The 23,616-nt window shown below is 45.1% G+C and overlaps 1 protein-coding gene across 4 annotated transcripts in view; it reads right to left on the bottom strand.

The window, feature by feature from the left end:
- Window positions 1–21,267, bottom strand: part of CCDC181 (coiled-coil domain containing 181) — a 57,123-nt gene extending 35,856 nt beyond the window's left edge. The window contains exons 1-5 of one of the 4 annotated variants that reach the window (XM_077294844.1): window positions 21,097–21,267; window positions 10,010–10,148; window positions 8,788–9,615; window positions 7,126–7,272; window positions 6,378–6,565 (exon numbers count right to left, since the gene is read on the bottom strand). In XM_077294844.1, coding sequence (XP_077150959.1) covers window positions 6,378–6,565; window positions 7,126–7,272; window positions 8,788–9,615; window positions 10,010–10,123 — 1,277 coding nt within the window. In that variant the 5' untranslated portion in view covers window positions 10,124–10,148; window positions 21,097–21,267. Of the gene's footprint in view, window positions 1–6,377; window positions 6,566–7,086; window positions 7,273–8,787; window positions 9,616–10,009; window positions 10,149–21,096 lie in introns of all 4 variants that reach the window. The other 3 variants (XM_077294845.1, XM_077294842.1, XM_077294843.1) reach the window with 3 other exon arrangements.
- Window positions 21,268–23,616: the final 2,349 nt, after the last annotated feature.

Below are 23,616 nucleotides of genomic sequence, written 5' to 3'. Positions count from 1 at the left end.
GGTATGAGGAGATCCAGGATAGGGCGAGGTCTTTGGTGCCAAAGGAGGAGAGAATCTGTAGTAGGAGGCAATGGTCAACTATGTCAAAAGCAGAGGACAGGTCTAGAAGGGGGAGTACAGAGTATTGTCCGTTAGCTTTGGCTAAAGTAGGTCATTAGTGATTTTTGTCAGGGCTGTCTCAGTTGAGTGATGGGGGCGGAAACCAGATTGTAGATTGTCAAAGAGCAAGTTAGATGAGAGGTGGGAGTAAAGTTCAGTGTGGACATGCTGCTCCAGGATTTTGGAAGCGAATTGAAGCAGTGATATTGGTCGATAGCTGGACATAGCTGTTGGGTCGAGAGTTGGCTTTTTAAGGATAGGCGTGATTCTGCCATGTTTAAAAGCAGAAGGGAAGGTGCCAGAAGTTAGTGATAAGTTGAAGAGGTGGGTTAGGGATGAGATAAGTGTGGTGGTGAGGTTGGGGAGGAGGTGGGATGGGATGGGGTCAAGCTCACAGGTGGTGAGGCGCGATTTGGAGAGGAGACAATTAAGCCCCCTTCAGTGATCTTGGAGAGGGAGGTTATGGGGTTTGGGCATTGGTCTGGTATACAAAGGGGTTGTGATGGTTGAACAATGAAGACTTGCCTTATTTGGGCGATCTTATTTTTATAGTGTGTGGTAAAGTCCTCAGCAGAGATGAGGGAGGTTGGAGGGGGCAGTGGGGGGGGGGGGCGGAGGAGAGAGTTAAAGGTTTTGAATAACTGTTTGGGTTTGTAGGATAGGGAAGATACGAGGGTTGTGAAGTAGGCCTGTTTAGAAGAGGTGAGAGCAGATTTAAAAGCGAGTGTTGCCTGTTTGAATGCAGTGAAGTTGTCTTGCGAATGTGTTTTCTTCCAATGCCGCTCTGCAACCCTGGACAGTTGCTGTAGCTTTCTAGTGGTGTTATTGTGCCAGGGTTGTCTATTGATACGTCGCACTCTGCCATGAACGAGAGGGGCGACCGTGTCAATAGCTGATGCGAGAGTGGCATTGTAGAAAGCATTGGCTCTGTCTGTGTCATGGAGTGAGGATATGGATGCCAGTGGTAGGATAGAGTCAGAGAGTGTGTGGGAGTCTAGGTGTGCAAGGTTTCTGCGGGGGTGCGCATGTTGCTGGACATGGGTGACTGGTGAGGAGGACAGGGATGAGAAAGTGAGCAGATGGTGGTCAGATAGGGGGAGAGGGAAGGTGTTGAAGTTAGATAGAGAGCAGAGACGGGTGAAGACCAGGTCTAAGGTATGTCCGTCTGTGTGGGTGGCTGCGGAGGACCACTGAGTAAGTCCAAAAGATGAAGTAAGGGACAGAAGTTTGGAGGCTGTTGACTGAGGGGTATCAGTGGGGATGTTGAAGTCACCCATGATGATGGTGGGAATGTCAATAGAGAAAAAGTGAAGACGCCAGGTGGAGAATTGGTCAATAAAGGCAGTGGCAGGGCCCGGAGGTCAGTATATGACAGCCACTTGGAGGTTGGAGGGAGAGTAGATACGGACAGAGTGGACTTCAAAAGAGGAGAGGATAAGGGAGGGTAGAGGTGGGATTGGGTTAAAGGTGCAGTTAGAAGAAAGGAGAAGACCCACTCCTCCACCATGTCTGTTGCCGGGACGAGGGGTGTGGGTGAAGTGGAGGCCGCCGTAACACAGCGCAGCAGGGGAGGCAGTGTCAGAGGGTGTTAGCCATGTTTCTGTGAGGCCAAGGAAGGCAAGCTTGTGAGAGAGAAAAAGGTCATGAATCACATGAAGCTTATTGCAGATTGAGCGGGAATTCCAGAGTGCTTCAGAGAGAGGGAGCAGTGTAGTGGGCATCAGGGGCCCGAGTTTTATGTTGGAAAGATTGCGGTAGTTCGTATTAGATAGGGAGCGATAGGAAGGGTAGTCATGCGAGGTATGAGCTGTGGGGGTCCAGGGTTGGGAGATACTGTATGTCACCAGCAGTGAGGAGAAGCAGAGATAGGGAGAGCAGGTGGGAGGAGAGTGGGCGACTTGTTTTATGCTTTATTAGGACAGATTTGAGGTTGGGGAGCAGGTCAGCAGAGGAGGACAGGTGGGGAGTTAAGAGTGCAGTGGAGATGATTATTCAAGTTGGAATGTTCTCTACGCATATATCAAATGTCACTACGTTATGATCAAATCATCTCTCTCATCCTAAGGCTACAAAGAGCAATTACCAGTACAATAGTAGGTTGTTACAATTTTTACTATCCAAAAAACTACCGTAATTTTATCTTTGAGATTTCCAGGTAAATGGGCTGAACTGCAATACCAGACGCAGCCTATGAGTGGCCCTTTTTTCTAATCTCAAATATATAACTATAAATAATATATATCTATAATATAATGCTAGGAGCGTCACTCTGTCCGAAGCCTTAATAGACTGTGCAAGCACGACGCGCCTGCGCAGTCTGGGCCCCACAGAGTTACACATCCAGGGATGAGTATTGTGGCCCAGGAAATCACGGTAGAGATTGAATATACGTAAGCACTGAACGCATACCGCGATCTGCAGCACCGTGTCCCTGCTCCGTAGACAGAGCACCCTGCGAGAAACGCTGCAGCCCGGGAGGAGGGAAGTGTGTGGGCGGAGTGTGGGAGGTGCCTTTGCGTGTCTGTGTGTGAGGCCGGGGTCTGCGTGTCTGTGTGTGTAGGTCTACGGGGCTGTGTGCGGAGTCGACGGGGCTGTGTGCGGGGTCGGTGGGGCTGTGTGCAGGGGTCTGCAGGCTGTCCGAGGGTCTTCCGGGGCTGTGCGGGGGGTCTGCGGGCTGTGTCAGTGTGTGTGTCTGCAGGCATCGTTCGATGGGACTACAAGTCCCATCCAGCTATGCCTGCTACAGTGACAGTGATTGACACATTAGCCAATGATGGGACAGTAGTAGTCCTATCATCTGGCTAATGTGTTGAATGTAAAAAAAACCAAAAAAAAACCACATACAGTACATATATAGTTCATACTTACCATCTACACCTAATTCCCGAAGCCCTCGCTCACCTGAAAAAAAATTAATATAATAAACCAACAATATACTCCCTGTGTCCACCGTAATCCAGTTAATATGATTGTCCCACGACGATCTCCCGTGGAGAGCTGTCACATCAGCTGATGCGGCCGCTCTCCAGGGGCTCCGGGATACAATGACGGAAGGTTTCCTTCTGCGCTGTATCCCTCCGCCGCTGTGAGTACAGTATAGTTCATACTGTCACTTGTGGCACAGCTGCGTGGGAAAATTCCCACGCAGCATTGCCATAAAGCGAGACAATGAACTAAAGTAACCTCTTCAGTGATGCACTGCAGGAGCCATTGTCTCCTGTCAGTGTGTCACTGAAGGTCTATAGAGCTGTCACATCTCCTGATGTGACAGCTCTATACGGGAGATCGTCGTGGGACACTCATAATTAATTGGACTGCGTCGGACACTGAGTGTACGGTTGGTTTATTATTATTTATTTTTGCAGGTGATCGAGGGCATCGCAGGAATTAAGCGTGGTTGTAAGTATGGTGAAATTAAGAATATTAAAATACTTTTTTCTGGTTGTGTCTTTTTTTTAACTCTTTCACTATTATAGGATTAGTAATGGATAGGTGTCTTATTGACGCCTCTGCATTACTAACTGGGCTTAATGTCACCTTACAATACAAAGGTGACATTAACCCCTTATTACCCCATAAGCCACCTCTACAGGGCAGTGGGAAGAGAGAAGCTAAGTGCCGGAATTGGCGCATCGAACAGATGCGCCATTTTGGGGGCGGCTTGGAGCTCATTCCTTCTATCTATCTCATTCCTTCTATCTATCTATCTATCTATCCCATATATATCTAGCTATCTAACTATCTATCTATAGATAGATAGAAGGAAATAGATAGATAGATAGATAGATAGATAGATAGATAGATAGATAGATAGATGATAGATAGATAGATAGACCTATAGATAGATAGATAGATAGATAGATAGATAGATAGATAGATAGATAGAAGAAATGAGATAGATAGATAGATCTATAGATATATAGATCTATACATAGTAACATAGTAACATAGTTATTAAGGTTGAAGGAAGACTTTAAGTCCATCTAGTTCAACCCATAGCCTAACCTAACATGCCCTAACATGTTGATCCAGAGAAAGGCAAAAAAAAAACCATGTGGCAAATAGTAAGCTCCACTTTGGGGAAAAAAATTCCTTCCCGACTCCACATACGGCAATCAGACTAGTTCCCTGGATCAACGCCCTATCAAGGAATCTAGTGTGTATACCCTGTAACATTATACTTTTCCAGAAAGGTATCCAGTTCCCTCTTAAATTTAAGTAATGAATCACTCATTACAACATCATACGGCAGAGAGTTCCATAGTCTCACTGCTCTTACAGTAAAGAATCCGCGTCTGTTATTATGCTTAAACCTTTTTTCCTCCAGACGTAGAGGATGCCCCCTTGTCCCTGTCTCAGGTCTATGATTAAAAAGATCATCAGAAAGGTCTTTGTACTGTCCCCTCATATATTTATACATTAAAATAAGATCACCCCTTAGTCTTCGTTTTTCCAAACTAAATAGCCCCAAGTGTAATAACCTATCTTGGTATTGCAGACCCCCCAGTCCTCTAATAACCTTGATCGCTCTTCTGTGCACCCGCTCCAGTTCAGCTACGTCTTTCTTATACACCGTAGACCAGAACTGTACACAGTATTCTAAGTGTGGTCGAACTAGTGACTTGTATAGAGGTAAAATTATGTTCTCCTCATGAGCATCTATGCCTCTTTTAATGTATCCCATTATTTTATTTGCCTTTATAGCAGCTGCCTGACACTGGCCACTGAATATGAGTCTGTCATCCACCCATACACCCAGGTCTTTTTCAGTGACGGTTTTGCCCAGAGTTTTAGAATTAAGCACATAGTTATACATTTTATTACTTCTACCCAAGTGCATGACCTTACATTTATCCCCATTAAAGCTCATTTGCCATTTATCAGCCCAAGCTTCTAGTTTACATAAATCATCCTGTAATATAAAATTGTCCTCCTCTGTTTTGATTACCCTGCAGAGTTTAGTGTCATCTGCAAATATTGAAATTCTGCTCTGAATGCCCCCTACAAGGTCATTAATAAATATGTTAAAAAGAAGAGGGCCCAATGCTGACCCCTGTGGTACCCCACAGCTAACCACGACCCAGTCCGAGTGTGCTCCATTAATAACCACCCTTTGTTTCCTATCCCTGAGCCAGCTCTTAACCCACTTACACATTTTCCCCTATCCCCGTTATTCTCATTTTATGTATCAACCTTTTGTGTGGCACTGTATCAAAAGCTTTTGAAAAGTCCATATACACTATGTCCACTGCGTTCCCTTGGTCCAGTCCGGAACTTACCTATACATAGAAACTGATCAGATTAGTCTGACATGAACGGTCCCTAGTAAACCCGTGCTGATACTGGGTCATGAGGTTATTCCTCTTCAGATACTCCAGCATAGCATCCCTTAAAATGCCCTCCAGGATTTTACCCACAGTAGAGGTTAAGCTTACTGGCCTATAATTTCCAAGTTCAGTTTTTGTCCCCTTTTTGAATATTGGCACCACATTTGCTATACGCCAGTCCTGTGGTACAGACCCTGTTATTATGGAGTCTTTAAAGATTAAAAATAATGGTCTATCAATGACTGTACTTAGTTCCTGCAAAACTCGGGGTGTATCCCATCTGGGCCCGGAGATTTGTCAATTTTAGACGCTGCCGTACTTCCTGCTGGGTTAAGCAGGTGACATTTAATGGGGAATTTTTATCACTAGTCATTTTGTCTGCTATGGGATTTTCTTGTGTAAACACTGATGAAAAAAAGTCATTTAGCATATTGGCTTTTTCCTCATCCTCATCCACCATTTCACCCAGACTATTTTTTAGGGGGCCAACACTATCATTTTTTAGTTTCTTACTATTTACGTAGTTAAAGAATATTTTGGTATTATTTTTACTCTCTCTGGCAATGAGTCTCTCTGTCTCAATCTTTGCTGCCTTGATTTGTTTTACATAGATCGATAGATATTATCTATAGATCTATCTATCCCATATCTATCTATCTATCTATCTATCTATCTATCTATCTATCTATCTATCTATCTATCTATCTATCTGTCTATCTATGTGTAATGGAGTGTGGGTTTTACAAATGTAAAAGAGGAGGTTGGACAAGAAATTACATCACAAATCTATAATAGATCTTTATTTAGCTTTCGAAAATGCATCAAAAAACGCATCATATCCGCACAAAAAAACGCACCAAAAACACGCGGATTTTTACCTGCATTTTCTGCCAAGAGAAGCGGATTCAGTGCGGAAAAATCCGCAGGCAAAACCGCAACGTGTGCACATACCCTACAAGTTCCTGTTCGTGCGGGAGCCCCTGGAGTGGCTGCTGTCCGCCTACAGGAACAAGTTCGGGGAGATCAAGGAGTACCAGCAGCGGTTCGGCCTGGAGATCGTGCGCCTGTAAAGCCAGCAGCCGCCCGCCGCCGCATCCAAGGGGAACGACGTCACCTTCTCCGAGTTCCTGCGGTACCTGCTGGACGAGGACGAGGAGAAGATGAACGAGCACTGGATGCCCATCTACCAGCTGTGCCAGCCCTGAGCCGTGCCCTACAACTTCATCGGCACCTACGAGCGACTGCAGGTGGACGCTAACCGGCTGCTGGACGCCATAGGCACACATGACAAGATGGAGGCGCACAAAACAGGATGGGGGCTGCACATGACAGGAAGGGGGTGCAGGATGTGGACTGCACATGACAGGAAGGGGGGCAAGATGGTAGCAGCACATGACAAGATTAGGGCGCAGGATGGAAGCAGCACACACCAGGATGGAGACCATATACCAATATAAATGCTCGCCACCCAGGAGTAGAACGGGTTCAATAACTAGTATATATATACACACATACCTACATGTATATAGCACTGTTATACGTTATGTTCTATGCTACAAAATAACGATTATCAGTTAATATTACTCAAAAAGTTAAATACTGTCATTTTTTCTGACCCACACGAATGCTGTTTGACAAAAGTGTCACTTCACTTCCTTACTGTAAAGTGCGACAATGCAGACTGAACCAGACAACTCACTGGAGCGCTGCTCGTCTCCATCTCTTTGGCCTGCTGGATTCTCTTTTCTTGAACGAGTTGAGATTTTTTCCTCTGTAACCACATCTTAAAGGCTGCTTCGTTTTCTCTCTTTTTCTGTTCTTCCTGTTCTTTCCGGTGCTCTTCATCCTAGGTCCACAGGAAATATTGGTTATGATCACATCAGATTTCTCAATTTAAAATTCTAGCAACTGATGTAATAATAAAAAAATGTTTTTTCAGGAGTGAAAAATTATTGATGGTTTTTATGTTTGATTGGTGGGATTTCAATCCCTGGAAATTCAGAAGTTTATTGAAAATCCATAGCAAAATCTTCATATTTATTACTGATTCGATGTGGATATTATCCACCATGACTGACACTTACCTTCTATGGGACGTCTTCCTTCAAAAACATGTAGGCACGCAGAAAACCACATGGCTGCTGTTATGGTGTTTCATGAGAATGGGCTTGCACCCCCCTGCCTAGTGTCCCAATTTCAATGGTATCGGCATCCTCGGGATGCAGATGCAGTTGAATCCAATAGTGGAACAGGGAGTCGTCAGCTCCCTGTTCCACCATTCAGCATGGGCATCTGAGTTTCTGTGCAGCAGGCAAGATGATGCCACTAGATTGTACCTACTGTGCGGGTCCTCAGTACACACACTGTACAGACCGGAGCAGCGCATCCAGCGGATGGGGAGAGGTGAGTAGTTTTTTTTTTACTGTTGTACTTGTGGGGAGAAAGTGTGAGGGCATCATACTGTTTATTTGAGTGCTGTGAGGGTCATAATATTGTGTATGGTGAACTGTGGGGGGGCATCACATTGTGGAGGGCTCTGGGGGCCTTGATACTGTGTGAGGGAGACATTGGTGGGCATAATACTGTGTGAGGGGGACTGTGGGGGTCAACATACTAAGTAGGGATGACTGTGGAATGATAATACTGTATGTGAGAAAACTATGGGGACAGCATACTGTGTTGGAAGGCTTTATACTATTTTGAGGTGCATTATACTGTGTTAGTGGTCACTGCGGGGACATTAAGTGTTTTGGGGGCACTGTAGTGGAATCAATGTGTGTGGGGCTCTATACTGGCATCCTACTGTGTGGGGGTACTATAGCAGCCTTATACTGTGTGGGGGCATTATACTGTGATGTAGGGATGTAAAGCCATTATACTGTGTTGGGAGTCACTGTGGGGACATCATACTCTGTTAAGGGCATTGTGGCAGCATTATATTATGGTGGGTGCACTGTGAGGTCATCATACTGTGCATGTAGGTACTATGGACAACTCACTAAAGGGATACCATACTGTGTGGGTGGGGGGCATTTTGGGGGCTTCATACTAGATGGAGGCCATAAATCGTACATCGTGTTATCGTACAGTGTGCAACACTAAAGGGCTTCAGTAAAAGCGCAATAAATGTCCCTCCCTCTGTCGTTGAAACTTGACAGGTAAGCCCTTCTGTGACTGCCCCTATGTGATGTGTACCCGCAAAAATGATTTTGTTTTTGTTTTTTTGAGGGGAGAGTGGAGGGCGGCAATTAGGAATTTTGTTAAGGGCCCCATGATTTCTATGTACGTCCCTAAAATGTTTGAAGGGCACCAGTACACCATCTAATATCTGTCTTTCTATGTACAAACAGGGATTCCTTACCTCTCTCCTAAGTCTCTCTTGTCTTTCTAGAATCCGTTTCTGTAGCTCTTTTTGTTCAGAAGAGAGCATGAACGTGGTGGTACGGGATGACACATTTGCAGACTGCACTCTTCGCTGGGTCTTTACTTTATGCACAAATTTTGTCAGGTTAGCAGAGTTGGGTCGGACTCTAGGGCCAGTAGGAGGCTTTGGGATGAAACCATTCCCGTTACTAATACTGGGAGTTTTCTTATCGCTGTTAGCTGAGGCTCCAGATCGATCTGATTGAGATGATGATTTGTGGTCATCTTTATTGTTACTTATAGGAGGTAAATAACTTTGGTTCTCAATGTCCTGTAAATTTACGAGTTCAAACTTTCCATCTTTCTCAACCAATACTCTTGCATCTTTAGGCTTGTCGCCAGTGCCACTATCTATATTACTATGCTCCCTGCCATGCACTGGCGCTTCGTCTACTTGTAATTGAGATATGCCATCTACAACCTCGTCTTCTGTGAAACTTTCAGTTCTGTCACTATCAGGGAAATCTAAGGGAGGAACTTCCAGATCAACCAAATTTTCCTTGAACTTGAGTCTTCTCTCTCGATTTTCATCCAGGGCTTCCATTTCCAATTGCTTGTTGGCTTCTTCTATCTTCTCTGCGATGTATCGCTTTGCTTCTTCATCTTCTGTTTCTCCTTCACTTTCAGATACAGGGTCAAGTTTGGGTTTTCTACTTGTACTTGTCTCATTGTGAACAATCTCATTTTCATCGCTTGATGACTTTTTAGTTTCATCATTTATAGATTTTTTTGAGTCTAGTTTCAAATCGCTGGGTACTTCATCACTCTTAAATAAGATATAACATATGGAATAAATGTATTATTACATGATGTTAAAATTAGAAATGTATGATTTTTGTAACCTTTACCAACTTTAATATGAAAATTATTTTACAACATGTGATCAATGATCAAATGTCATTACGTCGCTGAAAGGGTGTTAACGGCCATGGAGAAATACATGGAGTGCAGCAACATTACCCAATACAATGTATGGGAGATTCCAACCATGAGTGAAGAACCTGCAGCCCACCCGTCATCAAGTGGATGGAAGACAGAACTGATGTACTAGCAATAGGCGATGAGTATAGACAAATGTGACACATACCATAGATGACTATATTTTAATCTAGCCATGGGTTTGATTTCATAAAGAAGGTTCATCTATATGCTAACAATACCTGCAAACCTCCATACTTCTCTGCCTCTTCATTTATTAACCAGTCAAGGTCCTTCTCAAAATCATCTTCATATTCTGCAACACCATCAGAATCAGATTCTTCCTTACTGCTCATTTTTTCAAAAAACGATGCTGTTCTTCTAGAAATACATGAATCGAAAAAATATACATCCATCAGTTATCCATAGAATGGTAACAAGACCACACGCAAACAGAACGGAGAGAAACGAATATCCTGCCCAGCAGCCTGATGGATAAATATTTGGCAAGACGCTCCCACAATAGTTGTGTGGAGTACAAGCTGGTATTCAGTCACCACATCTCCTATCCACTCTGATGCACTCCACTGCTTCCCGTACTTTAATTCCTTGAAGATGCGTCCTAGCTTGATGATTTTCTTCGTTTATGTTTTTTCATTGAAAAAAGCCATAATTTTCTTTATAACATTTTTTTTTGCAGAATTATGGGGGTACGTATGATTTACTGATAAACTTTTTCAACTCTTTCTGAAAATAAATGGAAACAAATCAATTGATCAATCAATCAATCAATTGAATTGGTTTGTATCACTACATTCTTAAAGCCATAATTATAATTTTTTGTCAATGGAGCTGTATGATGGTTTGTTTTTCTTTTGCGGGCGAAGACGTAATTTTCATTGTATGTACCATTTTGGTTACACACAACTTTTTGATCACTTTTTTTCATAGGGGTTAAATAATCAGGCTCAGCTCTAGCTCCTATACTGGTTGTTGGAAGCTACAAGTGCTTCTCACTAACTTAGAATATCATCAAAAAGTTAATTTATTTCAGTTCTTCAATACAAAAAGTGAAGCTCATATATTATATAGAGTCATTACAAACAGAATGATCTATTTCAGGTGTTTATTTCTGTTAATGTTGATGATTATGGCTTACAGCCAATGAAAACCCAAAAGTCATTATCTCAGTAAATTCGAATACTTTATAACACCAGCTTGAAAAATGATTTTAAAATCCAAAATGTTGGCCTACTGAAATGTGTGTTCAGTAAATGCACTCAATACTTAGCCGGGGATCCTTTTGATTCAAGTACTGCATCAATGCAGCGTGGCATAGGGGCTATCAGCCTGTGGCACTACTGAGGTGTTATGGAAGCCCAGGTTGCTTTGATAGCAGCCTTCAGCTTGTCTGCATTGTTGGGTCTGGTGTCTCTCATCTTCCTCTTGACAATACCCCATAGATTCTCTATGGGGTTAAGGTCAGGTGAGTTTGCTGGCCAATCAAGCACAATGATACTGTTGTTTTTAAACCAGGTATTGGTACTTTTGGCAGTATGGACAGGTGCCAAGTCCTGCTGGAGAATGAAATTTCCATCTCCAAAAAGCTTGTCAGCAGAGGGAAGCATGTAGTGCTCTAAAATTTCCTGGTTGATGGCTGTGCTGTCTTTGGTCTTGACAAAACACAGTGGACCTACACCAGCAGATAAGGCTACTTTCACACTAGCGTCGTGCACTGCACGTCGCAATGCGACGTGCTGACGCAACGACGCTAGCGTTGAAAGCGCCGCACAACGGGCGCAGCGGATGCAGTTTTTCAACGCATCCGCTGCCCCATTGTAAGGTCCGGGGAGGAGGGGCGGAGTTCCGGCCGCGCATGCGAGGTCGGAAATGGCGGACACGACGCACAAAAAAAGTTACATGTAGCGTTTTTTTGTGCCGACGGTCCGCCAAAACACGACGCATCCGTCGCACGACGGATGCGACGTGTGGCAATGCATCGCTAATGAAAGTCTATGGAGAAAAAACGCATCCTGCGGGCAACTTTGCAGGATGCGTTTTTTCTCCAAAACGACGCATTGCGACGGAGGCCAAACGACGCTAGTGTGAAAGTAGCCTTACAAGGATCCCCAAACCATCACTTATTGTAGAAACTTCACACTAGACTTCAAGCAGAGTGGATTGTGGCCTCTCCACTCTTCCTCCAGACTCTGGGACCTTGATTTCCAAATGAAATGCAAAATTTACTTGCATCTGAAAACACCTTGGACCACTGAGGAACAGTCCAGTTCTTTTTCTACTTGGCCCAGGTAAGACGCTTCTGGGGTTAACTATTTGTCATGAGTAGCTTGATACAAGGAATGTGACACTTGTAGCCCATGTCCTGGATGCGTCTGTGTGTGGTGGCTCTTGAAGCAATGACTCCAGAAGCAGTCCACTCCTTGGGAATCTCACTCAAATACTTTACAATAGAAGTGAATGTGAAGGCAAAAAAGAAACCGCCTGGGTGTCTTTTGGAACGTTTTGTGAATGCTACATAAAAACTCCCAGCAAAAAAAGCTTAAGATAACATCATCAAAAACTGCTTACAAACCACTTAAGGAAACATCGTAAATATGAAAAAAAATGCTTCCGGTGAAAAAAAACAAAGCGAAAATTGGTTTTCCCAGCTGGAAACATAGTGGAAGGATCTTTTGCTTGACACATTATTTGGCAAGAAGATGTGCCTTCTCTCCAACTGACTGTTCAGATTCTCACCGATAAATTACCGTACTTCTGTGTAACGTGAACTGGAAATTACCGTATCTAAAATATTTCCTCTCCATCTCTAACCCACTCCACTATATAATGACTTTTCCTGATCCCTAATCTGTGTGAAAAATGGTCTGGGGCTGCTAGGATCCTGCACTGCCTACAAGCAGAGCTGTGATAAGGCTGAGGTTACTCCTTAACATCTTGTCACTATGCAGCCTTCACAGATAAGGATTAGTAAAGCTGCATTCACCCTGAAAGATAATCGGAAATGAGTGTTCTTATAAATGCTGGTTTCATGATTATCTTGCAGTGTAAACAGGCTGTCATCCACACATTGAAAGAGCAAAACACTGGTTCATCAGGTGAAATTATCTTTTGTACTGCGCAAAAGATCATTGCTCTTGGCATTACATTGTCCTGTGTAAACAGAACTAGCACTGCTGAGAACTATGGCAGCCTATTACAGATCGCTCAGTGCGCATCATTTACTTTAGTCTGCCTGTGTAAACAAGCATTTAAACAACCGCCGATCGGTAAAGATTCACTGATCGGCATTGCATCGTGATGCCGGTCAGTACATGTAAGGCCACGTGCACACATTGAGTATTTGGTGAGTTTTTTACCTCAGTAATTGTAAGCCAAACCAGGAGTGGGTGATAAATACAGAAGTGACGACGTGTTTCTATTATACTTTTCCTCTGTTCCGCATCTGATTTTGGCTTACAAATTCTGAGGTAAAATACTGATCAAATACTGATGGTGTGCACGTGGCCTAACTTTGTTTTTAAGGTCACTTTCCATACCACTTTGGCTACTTTCCCAAGATGAGATTTTGGTGAGTTTTTTATGCTCTTTTTGAAAAAAAATACAAGTGACTTATTTAACTTAATCCCTAAGGCTATGTTCCCACGGTCAGTAAACGCTGCAAGTTTGACGCTGCATACATCTGCAGTGTCAAACCCACAGCGGCCAGATGTTACAGCATAGTGGATGGGATTTCAAGAACTACTTACACATGTGTACTAATTTACATAATAGCGTACCTTGTTTCCGCCGAAAGTTCGGTAACACTGCAGCTCTCGAGATCAATCAGCTCAACTGCCGTGCACGTAACCGCCGGGGACGGGGTAATCTCCAGTCACTAGCCAAGTTCTCAGGATCAGCTGACCGAGAGAATTGCAGTGCACGTGACCGCCGGGGACCGCGTTATCTCCTCCGGTCATCAGCTTCCAGCTCCGCTGTGTTTGGATGTCAGGCTGAGTGGTGGCATAATGCCACTGTTCAGCCAAAGCCATCCAGATGTAGCAGAGCTGGACTCGTCATGGCACAGTATGTATATCTTCTCGGCGGACAGGTAAGGATATTGTTGCTTTTTTATTTTATTTCTCTTACAGGAGATCGAGGATGTCGGTGGAATAGGCAATGCAGTAAGTATGGTTTAATTAAGATCTATCAAAGGATTCTGTGTCATTATTTCATTTAAAATACTTTAATCTGAACGTGTCTTTATTTACCATGTAGCTATAGGATTAGTAATGGATAGGTGTCATTACTTGACAATACAAAGGTGACTTCAACCTCACAAATATTACCCCACTTGCCACCACTACAGGGCAAGTGGGAATGGAGTGCCCCCACGTTAAGGGCAAAGGGGTACTCGGTACCGGGTCCTTCGGTTCGGGGTATGTCACGGTGGCCCGACCCGGTCCGTGGCCCTTTTGAGGGGCGCCCAATTAAAGGTGTAGTTTGTACGGTGTTCGTGACGCCACCTGTGGTACTCGGTCAGGGTTACCGACACTGCTTAGGGGTCCGCTGGGGTGATGGAATGGCAGCTAGATGGTATACCTTCCCACAGGTGAAGTATGTCCCCAGGGCTTCCCTGATGTGTAGGTGGTGATGATGGACGATGTAAGGCGCAATGAATAACGAGGACACAAAGGTTGCAGTCTCTTTACCTTTTACTGAAGGCTTCAGCATCCACAGTCCAGAGCACTGATCACAGGGCAGGCAGAGTCCGGCCGGTCCGAAGGCACATCCAGAGTTCCCTTATCCAGGTGGAAATCAGTAGCCTTCCTACTTGCGCCTGTGTGTTGTAGTACCTCCCTGCTGAGCACCATGGGATAGTCCTCACAACTCTCGTAATTGTTCTTGATGTTATTTCTTCCTCTCTGTCCCCCAAATGGTATGGATAGGACAACCCGTATGACTGGGATAGCCTGGGGCTTGTTTGTAGGGACCCTAGAGATGCCCCGACCCCCACAATTTGCCACCGTGTCTTCTTAGGTATTAAGGTCGGGCAGCCAACTTGGAATTGACTGTCCTGCCGGTCTCTGAAGTAAAGCGTAGAGTTTATTACTCCCTCGGTGTTCCGGCCACCGGCTATGCGCCTCAGAAGGAGGCTGCCGATCTCGGGGCAGAACTCCTCCCGGTTTTATCTCCTTGTGCTGTGACTTCGTTTCTCACTCTCCACAATACAATTCCTTTCTTGTCCTTTCTTAGGATGCTGCCGCACGTGGGGCAGGCGCAGCTCCGTGACTTTCTGTCTCGTGCTAGGCCTCTGTCAGGATCCCACCCCTGACAGGGACCCTCTGTCTGCAGCTCAGATGTTCCTCCTTTTCCCCCTGTCTGCCTGACAGGAACTCTCTGGGTCGAGACCCAGGCAGCATCTGAATAACTTTCTATCCAACCCACCAGTTTTACCCTGTTGTGAGGAGTGCCCTAATAGATAGGAGCAAGGCTCCCCCTGGTGGACTGGAGTGTGAAATGTAGTGTGTGACTTGTGATACCTGGCAAGGTGAACTCCTTTAGTACCATCAGACGTAATATCACTCCCCCTGGTGGAAGAGCGACATAACTGCAACGACCAGGACTCTGGGGCGCTGCAGGAATAGCCGGGTAAAGTGCCACAACTGGCGCATCCATGCTTGTGACAATTGTGGGGCGGCTGCGGGCTGTTATTTTTAGGCTGGTGAGAGCCAAAATCCTTGGGCTTCGCCAGCCTGAGAATACCAGGCCGCAGCTGTCTGCTTTTTCCTTGGCTGGTTAAGAATAAAAGGGGGAACCCACGCTATTTTTTTTTTAGGGGATCCCACTATTTTTGCTAACCATCCAAGGTAAGCAGACTGCTGCGGCCTGGTATTATCAGGCTGGAAAGGTTCATAGATATTGGATCCTTACTAGCCTGCAATACCAGTCCCAGTAGTCTGCTTTACTCTGGCTGGTTAACATATATAGGGGGACCCCATGCTATTTTTTTAAAAAATTATTATGTATTTATTAAAAATAAGGAACCTTTCTCTGTGCTTTCTTCCACTTCCTGTGTCATGTACTTCTGGCTGTGACACAAGATTCACCATTATTTAAATTAGTACACATGCGTAGTAAGCTGCTGTAACAGCTGGACGCTGCAGGTTGGATGCTGCGGATGTACACAGAGTCAAACCCGCAGCGTTTACTGACCGTGAGAACATATATCTGCAAACAGGAAATCATTTTTTTCTTCCCAGAAGCCAACTTTCAATTAGCTTTATTTCAAGTGACAAAGAAAATGCATGCAATGAAAAAACATATCAAAAACGCATGTAGAAAACACATCAAAACACAGGTGATCTGCGAGTGACCTCAGATGCAGATTTGATGCAGATTTGGTGCAGATTTCACCTGCGTCAGTTCCTGAGCCATTCCTGATCATGTGCACATACCCTTATGGACCAGCGGTATTTACCGTATTTTCCGGCGTATAAGACGACTTTTTAACCCCTGAAAATATTCCTAAAAGTCGGGGGTCGTCTTATACGCCGGGTATCGTCTTGTACGCCGGGTGTATATGGTGGTGGGGGGGGGAGTGGTCCTGATGACGACGAGGGGGCGTCTCACAGGAAAGTGCGTGGAGTATCCCCCATTACCTCATCGTAGCGCTGCAGCGTGGGGTCTCTGTGCTGGGAGCGGCGGCGGCTGCTCTTTGTGCCGCGTGGGTGCTGTGCTGTGGGGCGGCGGCTCCTCTTCTGCAGTGTGGGGCTTCTGTGCTGTGGGGCGGCGGCGGCGTATTTTCATGCAGTCAGTCGGGGCTCCTCCGGCATCTCCTTAAAGCCCGGAGGCCCCGCTGGCAGCTCCATTGCTATGATGCGGTGGCCTCCGGGAAAATGGCCGCTGCTCAGATTCAGATCTCGTCTCCCGAGATCTCGGGACGAGATCTGAATCTGAGCATGCGCCGCCCCCAGCGGCCATTTTCCCGGAGGCCACCGTATCGCAGCAATGGAGCTGCCTCCGGGAAAATGGCCGCTGCTCAGATTCAGATCTCGTCCCCCGAGATCTCGGGACGAGATCTGAATCTGAGCATGCGCCGCCCCTAGCGGCCATTTTCCCGGAGGCCACCGCATCGTAGCAATGGAGCTGCCGGCGGGGCCTCCGGGCTTTAAGAAGATGCCGGAGGAGCCCCGACTGACCGCATGAAAATACGCCGCCGCCGCCCCACTGCACAGAGGCCCCACACTGCAGAAGAGGAGCCGCCGCCCCACAGCACCCACGCGGCACAAAGAGGAGCCGCCGCTCCCAGCAGAGACCCCACGCTTCAGCGCTACGATGAGGTAATGGGGGATAGTCCATTCACACTTTCCTGTGAGACGCCCCCTCGTCGTCATCGGGACCACTCCCACCCAAAAGGCACATTAGTCACCGGCCCTATAAGACGACATACGGCGTATAAGAAGACCCCCGACTTTTAAGAAGATTTTATATTTTAACTGGAAAAGTTGGGGGGTCGTCTTATACGCCGGAAAATATGGTACATTTTTGCATTTACATTTTTTGCTCCCCTTCTTCCCAAAGCCATAACTTTGTTATTTGTCCATTAATATGGCCATGTGAGGGATTGTTTTTTGCGGGAAGAGTTGTACTTTTGAACGGCACAATTGGTTTTAACATCTCGTCTACTGGAAAACAGGACAAAAAAAAATCAACGTGCTGTGAAATTGCAAAAAAAGTGCAATTCCACAATTCTTTTTTCTTTTGTTTTTTTTTTTACCATGTTCACTAAAAACTGACCTGCCATTATGATTCTCCAGGTCACTATGAATTTGCAGATAGTAAATATGTATAGGTTCTTTTTTATTTAAGTGATGAAAAAAATACAAAGTTTGTAAAAAAAACTTTTCGTGATATGTGGCTGGGTGAGGGTTTATTTTTTGCATGGCGATCTGACATTTTTATTGCAATGTTGCCACGACCAAAAAAAACGTAATTCTGGGGTTTTGATTTTTTTTTACACTACGTTTACCGATCGGATTAATTCTTTATAGCTTGGTAGATCAGGTGATTCTGCACGCAGCAATACCAAATATGTGTATTTGTAATTTTTTTTTATTTTGAATGCGGCAAATGGGGGGGGGGGGTTGATTTGAACTTTTATATTATTTTAATATATTATTAAAAACAGTTTTTTATACTTTCTTCCTTAGTCTCCATGGGAGACTAGAAGCTGCGATTATCCGATCGCCTCTGCTAAACTTAGAAGGGCTTCAGCCCTGCCTTGTGTAGCAGAAATGCTCACTTGTTATGAGCGCCGGCCGCTGGGCGACACTCACAGCGATCCGGAAATGAAAACCACGGGGATCACTGACGACTTTGGGTTGTCATGCCAACCCATCGGCGGCCCTCGATCATTAGACACAAGCCCCAATGGGCCGGATTAGTGACGTGCTTCTGGAGCATGCATATTAAATGCCCTTGTCAAGAGATTAACAGCGGCATTTAACATGTTAACAGCAGCGGGTGGATCGCGATTCCAACCGCGGCTGTTAGGGGCACATGTCAGCTGATCAGATCAGCTGTCATGTGCTGGAAAAGGTGCAGGCTCATCGCCGGAGCCAGACCTGGGAGACGTCCCATGTCGGATATATCCGTCATTGGACATTAAGGGGTAAATGTGTGTAGAAATAGGGCAGAAAATCTGCAACATTAAAAACTCACCAAAAACTCATAAAGGGAATGTAGCTTAAGCCATGTGCACATATTGAGGTGATTTTTTTTACCTCAGTACTTGTAAGCCAAAACCAGGAGTGGGTGATAAATGCAGAAGTGGTGGTGACGTGTTTCTATTAGGCCGGAATCACACATGCGAGAAATACGTCCGAGTCTCGCATGGTAATACTCGGCATTGCCGCCGTCTCTCTGGAGAGGAGCGAGCGGCACCATGTATTGCTATGCGGCCACACTCTCCGCTCCTGAGTGATGGCAGCAACGCCGGGTATTACCATGCGAGACTCGGACGTATTTCTCGCATGTGTGATCCCGGCCTTACACTTTTTCTCTGATTGTCCCTCTCCTGGTTTTGACTTACAAATGCTGAGGTAAAATACTGACCACATACTGAACGTGTGATTGTGGCCTAAATGGACCCTAAGGCCATGTTCCCACATAGTGTACATACAGCATTGTTTGGTGCAGACATTTTGCTGACTTAAACTGGATGTGAGTTCATGAAAACTTGTACATCTAAAGACACCACTCAGCTGGACATTTTTTGTGCACTTTTCCTTTATAAGCTTCTATGGGAAGCCTGGAAAAATGCACTTGTGTTTTTAAGTGTGGAATCAAACCTTTCTCTACTAAAAAAACAAACACAAAAGCATTACAAAATTGTTAAAATCCTCATCAAGTAAACGAGAAATTACATAACAAAAATATAATCAGTGCAGATTGTTGTGTGTGTGGACAGGACACAGGATTTATGCTATATGTGAACATGGCGTGAAAACTAGTCATGGGACTCAGCATGAAGGGATGGGTGATGTAAGGATGCAGCAGAGCTGAGCTTATACAGCGTCCACAGGATGTGCCATAAATGTACAGCAGATGTGGATCCCGCCAATGGCATCTGCATCTATCTCAGAGACGTGGCCTGGGCGCGGCGCTGTCAGAGGAAGGGTTGGCGCAATTCTTATGGTAATTCCAACGTTCACTCCACTGATGGCGGCTGCTATACAATTATGGCAAATCCTTTAGACATGTCATTAAAGTACTGGACGGGAATACTCTGTTACAGGTTTGATAGTTTGGGATCATCCCAAAGAGGTCACTGGTGGGATGGGGGGAGGGCACATTTTTGGTTGACGACTCCAATAAAACTTTCCGTCTAGCTTTGGGTGGTCAGTGGGCTGTTTGTAGGCATCTGAGCAGGGAGCTCGGTGCAGGACAGGTCTGTGTGAAGGCCAGAGAAGGCAACGCCACTGACACACGTCCACGAGAGTTACGCTGGTGTAGTCGCCCACGGTAACTGAGTGTTACCGACTGTTATGGACGATCCGGCTGTGATCCGCAGGATAACATTTGCCTTTTTGTTCTGAATGGCCAAACGACGACTAACCCGGGTCACTGTCTCTTTCCCGCACTGTGTGAACACTGCTGCATTACATAATATATATATATTGAAGAATATTTCCTTGAAAAACAATGTGTAAATGACAGAGAACTGCTCTATGTAAAAGCTCATGTTAAAATCGCATTGCGTACGGACTGCATTCACAGGTTATTTGGATGCTAGGTCATTAAATCAGATTGTACTCGCATCAAAATTGCATGCCACTTGCACGATACTCGTCCGCCTTCTCGGGAACACTATAGGACCGTTCTTTATTACGGTGATGGGTGTGAGCCCTTAAAGAGGGTTCTGAAAAAAATATATCACTGAATCCAACACACTGAAAAAACACAGGACCATTTTCACATATATAAGAAAAAAAAGGACGTGGAATGAGGAAGAAAGGACAAGCACGTAGTGCCCCCTGAGCATGCCCAGAATACTGGCCGGCGGTCCGGGCGTGCGGTGCCAGGTCTGTACTACCAGTCACACTGCCAGCTGAGAACTGACCTCTATCATGACTATCACCAAAGAAATGTGCACAACGGGGGGCTCTAATAAAGGGGTTCTACAATAAAGGGGTCTCTAGCATAAAGGGACACTTTAATAAAGAGGAGCCCTGTAATACAAGGGGCTCCATAATAAAGGGGATCTATGATACAGGGGCTCCATAAGAAAGGGGATCTATGATAAAGGGGTCTCTATCATAAAGGGGATCTATGATAAAGGGGTCTCTATCATAAAGGGAACACTTTAGTGAAGAGGGGCTCTGTAATAAAAGGGGTTCTATCATAAATGGAGGCTCTGTAATAAAGGGGGGCCCTGCAATAAAGGTGATACTGTTATAAAGGTGGCTCTGTAATATAGAAGGCTCTGAAATAAATGGAGCTCTTTAACAAAGAGGTCTTTGTAATGAAGGGGGCTCAGGAATATAGGGGGGGGGGGGCTGCGCTATGCCAGTGCTCCACACCACACATCAGTGTGTAGCTGCTATGATCTGAGGGCTATCAATGCAGAGAAATAATGGACTCTGGAATCCGGGCCATTTCCTGTAAGCACACAGCAGCAGGTATACATGTCCACGCGGTCCCACTCACCCACGGGCAGCTCTTCCCTGCACGCGCAGATCGCCCTCTCCTCTAAGCAGCATTAATGACAGCTGCCATGACAACCGCCCAAGCTGCCACTTGTTCCTCCGCCCCCGGATCCTGCTCTCACCTGGAGGCCGGGCTGCAGCTGCTGCTCCCGGGCAGTGCACGGCAGGAGGGGTCCCGGAGGCTGCCCGGTCACACACCAGCATCACCGGGGCCGCCGCTGCCGCCGATCTCCGCCTCACGGGGCTGCTTTCATCCGAGCAAAGCTGTCTGGTCTCCATGGAGACCGAGGCTGGGACGTCACACGAATCTCGCGAGGATTACCAGCAGGTCTGTGCTGCAGGGGAGTGCAGCCTCCTGTACAGCAGTGGTGGTGCACCCCAGAAGGGTCGTGCTGCCAGTGAGGGGGCGGGGAGACATTGTGGCAAACATCAGATGTTGCCCATAGCCGCCTCCTAGGGTCCGGCTGTGGGTGACACCTCTCACCAGCGGGGGCTTCTTTTCCCATCCTCTAGCCAGACCTCTCTAGAGCCCCTGGTTTTTGTAGTAATTTAACCCGTTCACCCCCAAACCTGTTTTCACCTTCTTGACCAGGCCATATTTTACAATTCTGACCGCTGTCCCTGGAACACTTCAAGGGAGCCCACTGATTCTGAGATTGTATTCTTGTGATATATCCTACTTCATGATAATCCCACAGTTCTGATGACAAATCACACCAGGAAAACGAAGAGATCCAAAAGAGTAAAATAATAATTGTATTAATTCTGAATTATAATCCATAAGTATACCCAAGAATAAAAAATAGAAATCGCAGAGTGTCTCACAATAGGAGACGCCACAAGATAAATGAATATGCAGTTTAAATAATTATGTGTTACACAACAAGGTGATAATGCATAAAATGGTGGTCTTCACAAGCATGAAGAAGCCAGCGGCGAAGCGCGCGTCGGGGTGTGGGGACGCCATTACACTCAAGCTAAAATTCTCTGCATGTATCCTTAGTCTACGGCCGCATTGGCATTCTCCCTTCACGGTTAGGCTTATAAGCCGTGGAGACAAATCTGGTCATTAGCGACTTATGTCTGGTTCTGTCAGTGTCTTTTCATGCCTTGAGTATATGGTGAATGCATGCATGTCATCAGAAGTGTGTGATAATCATAGATTTGAAGTGCCAATATTATGTATTTTGGACACTTTTGTGTTAATTTACTGTACTTTATGATAGTGGTAAAATTTCTTTGCTATGACTTGTGTTTATTTGTAAAAAAAAAATGCAATTTGGCGAAAATTTAGCCTTAGACCACAGAGATATGTCACTCAAAATAGTTAATAAATCACATTTGGCACATCTCTACTTTACATCAGCACAATTTTGGAAACAATTTATTTTTGTTAGGACGTTATAAGGGTTAAAAGTTGACCGGCGATTTCTCATTTTTCCAACAAAATTTACAAAACCATTTTTTATGGACCACCTCACATTTGAAGTGACATTGAGGAACCTATATGACAGAAAATACTCAAAAGTGACACCATTCTAAAAACGGCACCCCTCAAGGTGTTCAAAAGCACATTCAAGAGGTTTATTAACCCTTCAGGTGCTTCACAGGAATTAATGGAATGTGGAAGCAAAAAATGAACATTTGCAAACATTTTACTATAGGCTAATTTTTTTTTTCCTTGGATAACAGGAGAAAATGGAGCCCAAAATCTGTTGTGCAATTTCTCTGAATATTCTGATCCCCATATGTGGGCGAAAACTACAGTTTGGGCGCACGGTAGGGCTTTAAAGGGAAAGAGTGACGTTTGACTTTTTGAACCCGAAATTGGCTGGAATCCCTGATGTGCCTAAACAGTGGAAACCAAGTAAACCAATTTTGGAAACTAGATCCCTCAAGGGACTTACCTAGATGTGTGGTGAGCACCTTGAACCCCCAATTTTTTCCACAAAAATGTTCTTTCAGCACCAATTTTTTATTTTCCCAAGGGTAACTGGAGAAAATGAACCCCAAAAGTTGTTGTACAATTTGACCTAAGTATGCCGATCCCCCGTATGTGGTGAAAAAGTGCTGTTTGGGCGCACTGCAGGGCTCTGAAGGAAAGGAGTGACAGTTTGGATTGCAGACTTTGATGGATTGGTCTGTGGATGTCATGTCGCGTTTGCAGAGCCCTGACGTTCCTAAACAGTGGAAATCCACCACAAGTGTCGCCATTTTGGAAACTAGACCACTCCAGGAGTTTATTTGAGGCATAGTTATAGTATTGATAATAATACTTTTGGTTTTACTGGTGTATGAATTTATAATGTAGTCGTATGTGTAAGATGTGCGGGTTACATCAGATTATAAAAGTGTCTTGTGTCAACAGGGTAAAAACAAATTTTATTAATTTGTGGGTGTGTGGTACACTTTGAAGCAATCCTTAATGCAAAAGCCAGGTTTCTAATGTCAGGTTTGACAATGGTAAATTGTGTCTATTTGGATTCCCTCTTGGAGCACTCTCTGCACTTTTTTGTGGTCTTCCCTTCTTCGCTGTTTGGGGACCTTTTGCTGGAAAATGTTGACTTGAGCCAATACGGGCACTTCAGTTTCAAAAGTCCTTTGACCCTCACCTTCCTGAGTGGCAAATATTAGGGCCTTGA

Source organism: Ranitomeya variabilis, chromosome 3 (genome assembly GCF_051348905.1).
Source record: "Ranitomeya variabilis isolate aRanVar5 chromosome 3, aRanVar5.hap1, whole genome shotgun sequence".
Classification (NCBI taxonomy): Eukaryota; Metazoa; Chordata; class Amphibia; order Anura; family Dendrobatidae; genus Ranitomeya; species Ranitomeya variabilis.
This window is presented reverse-complemented; position numbering and strand designations above follow the sequence as displayed.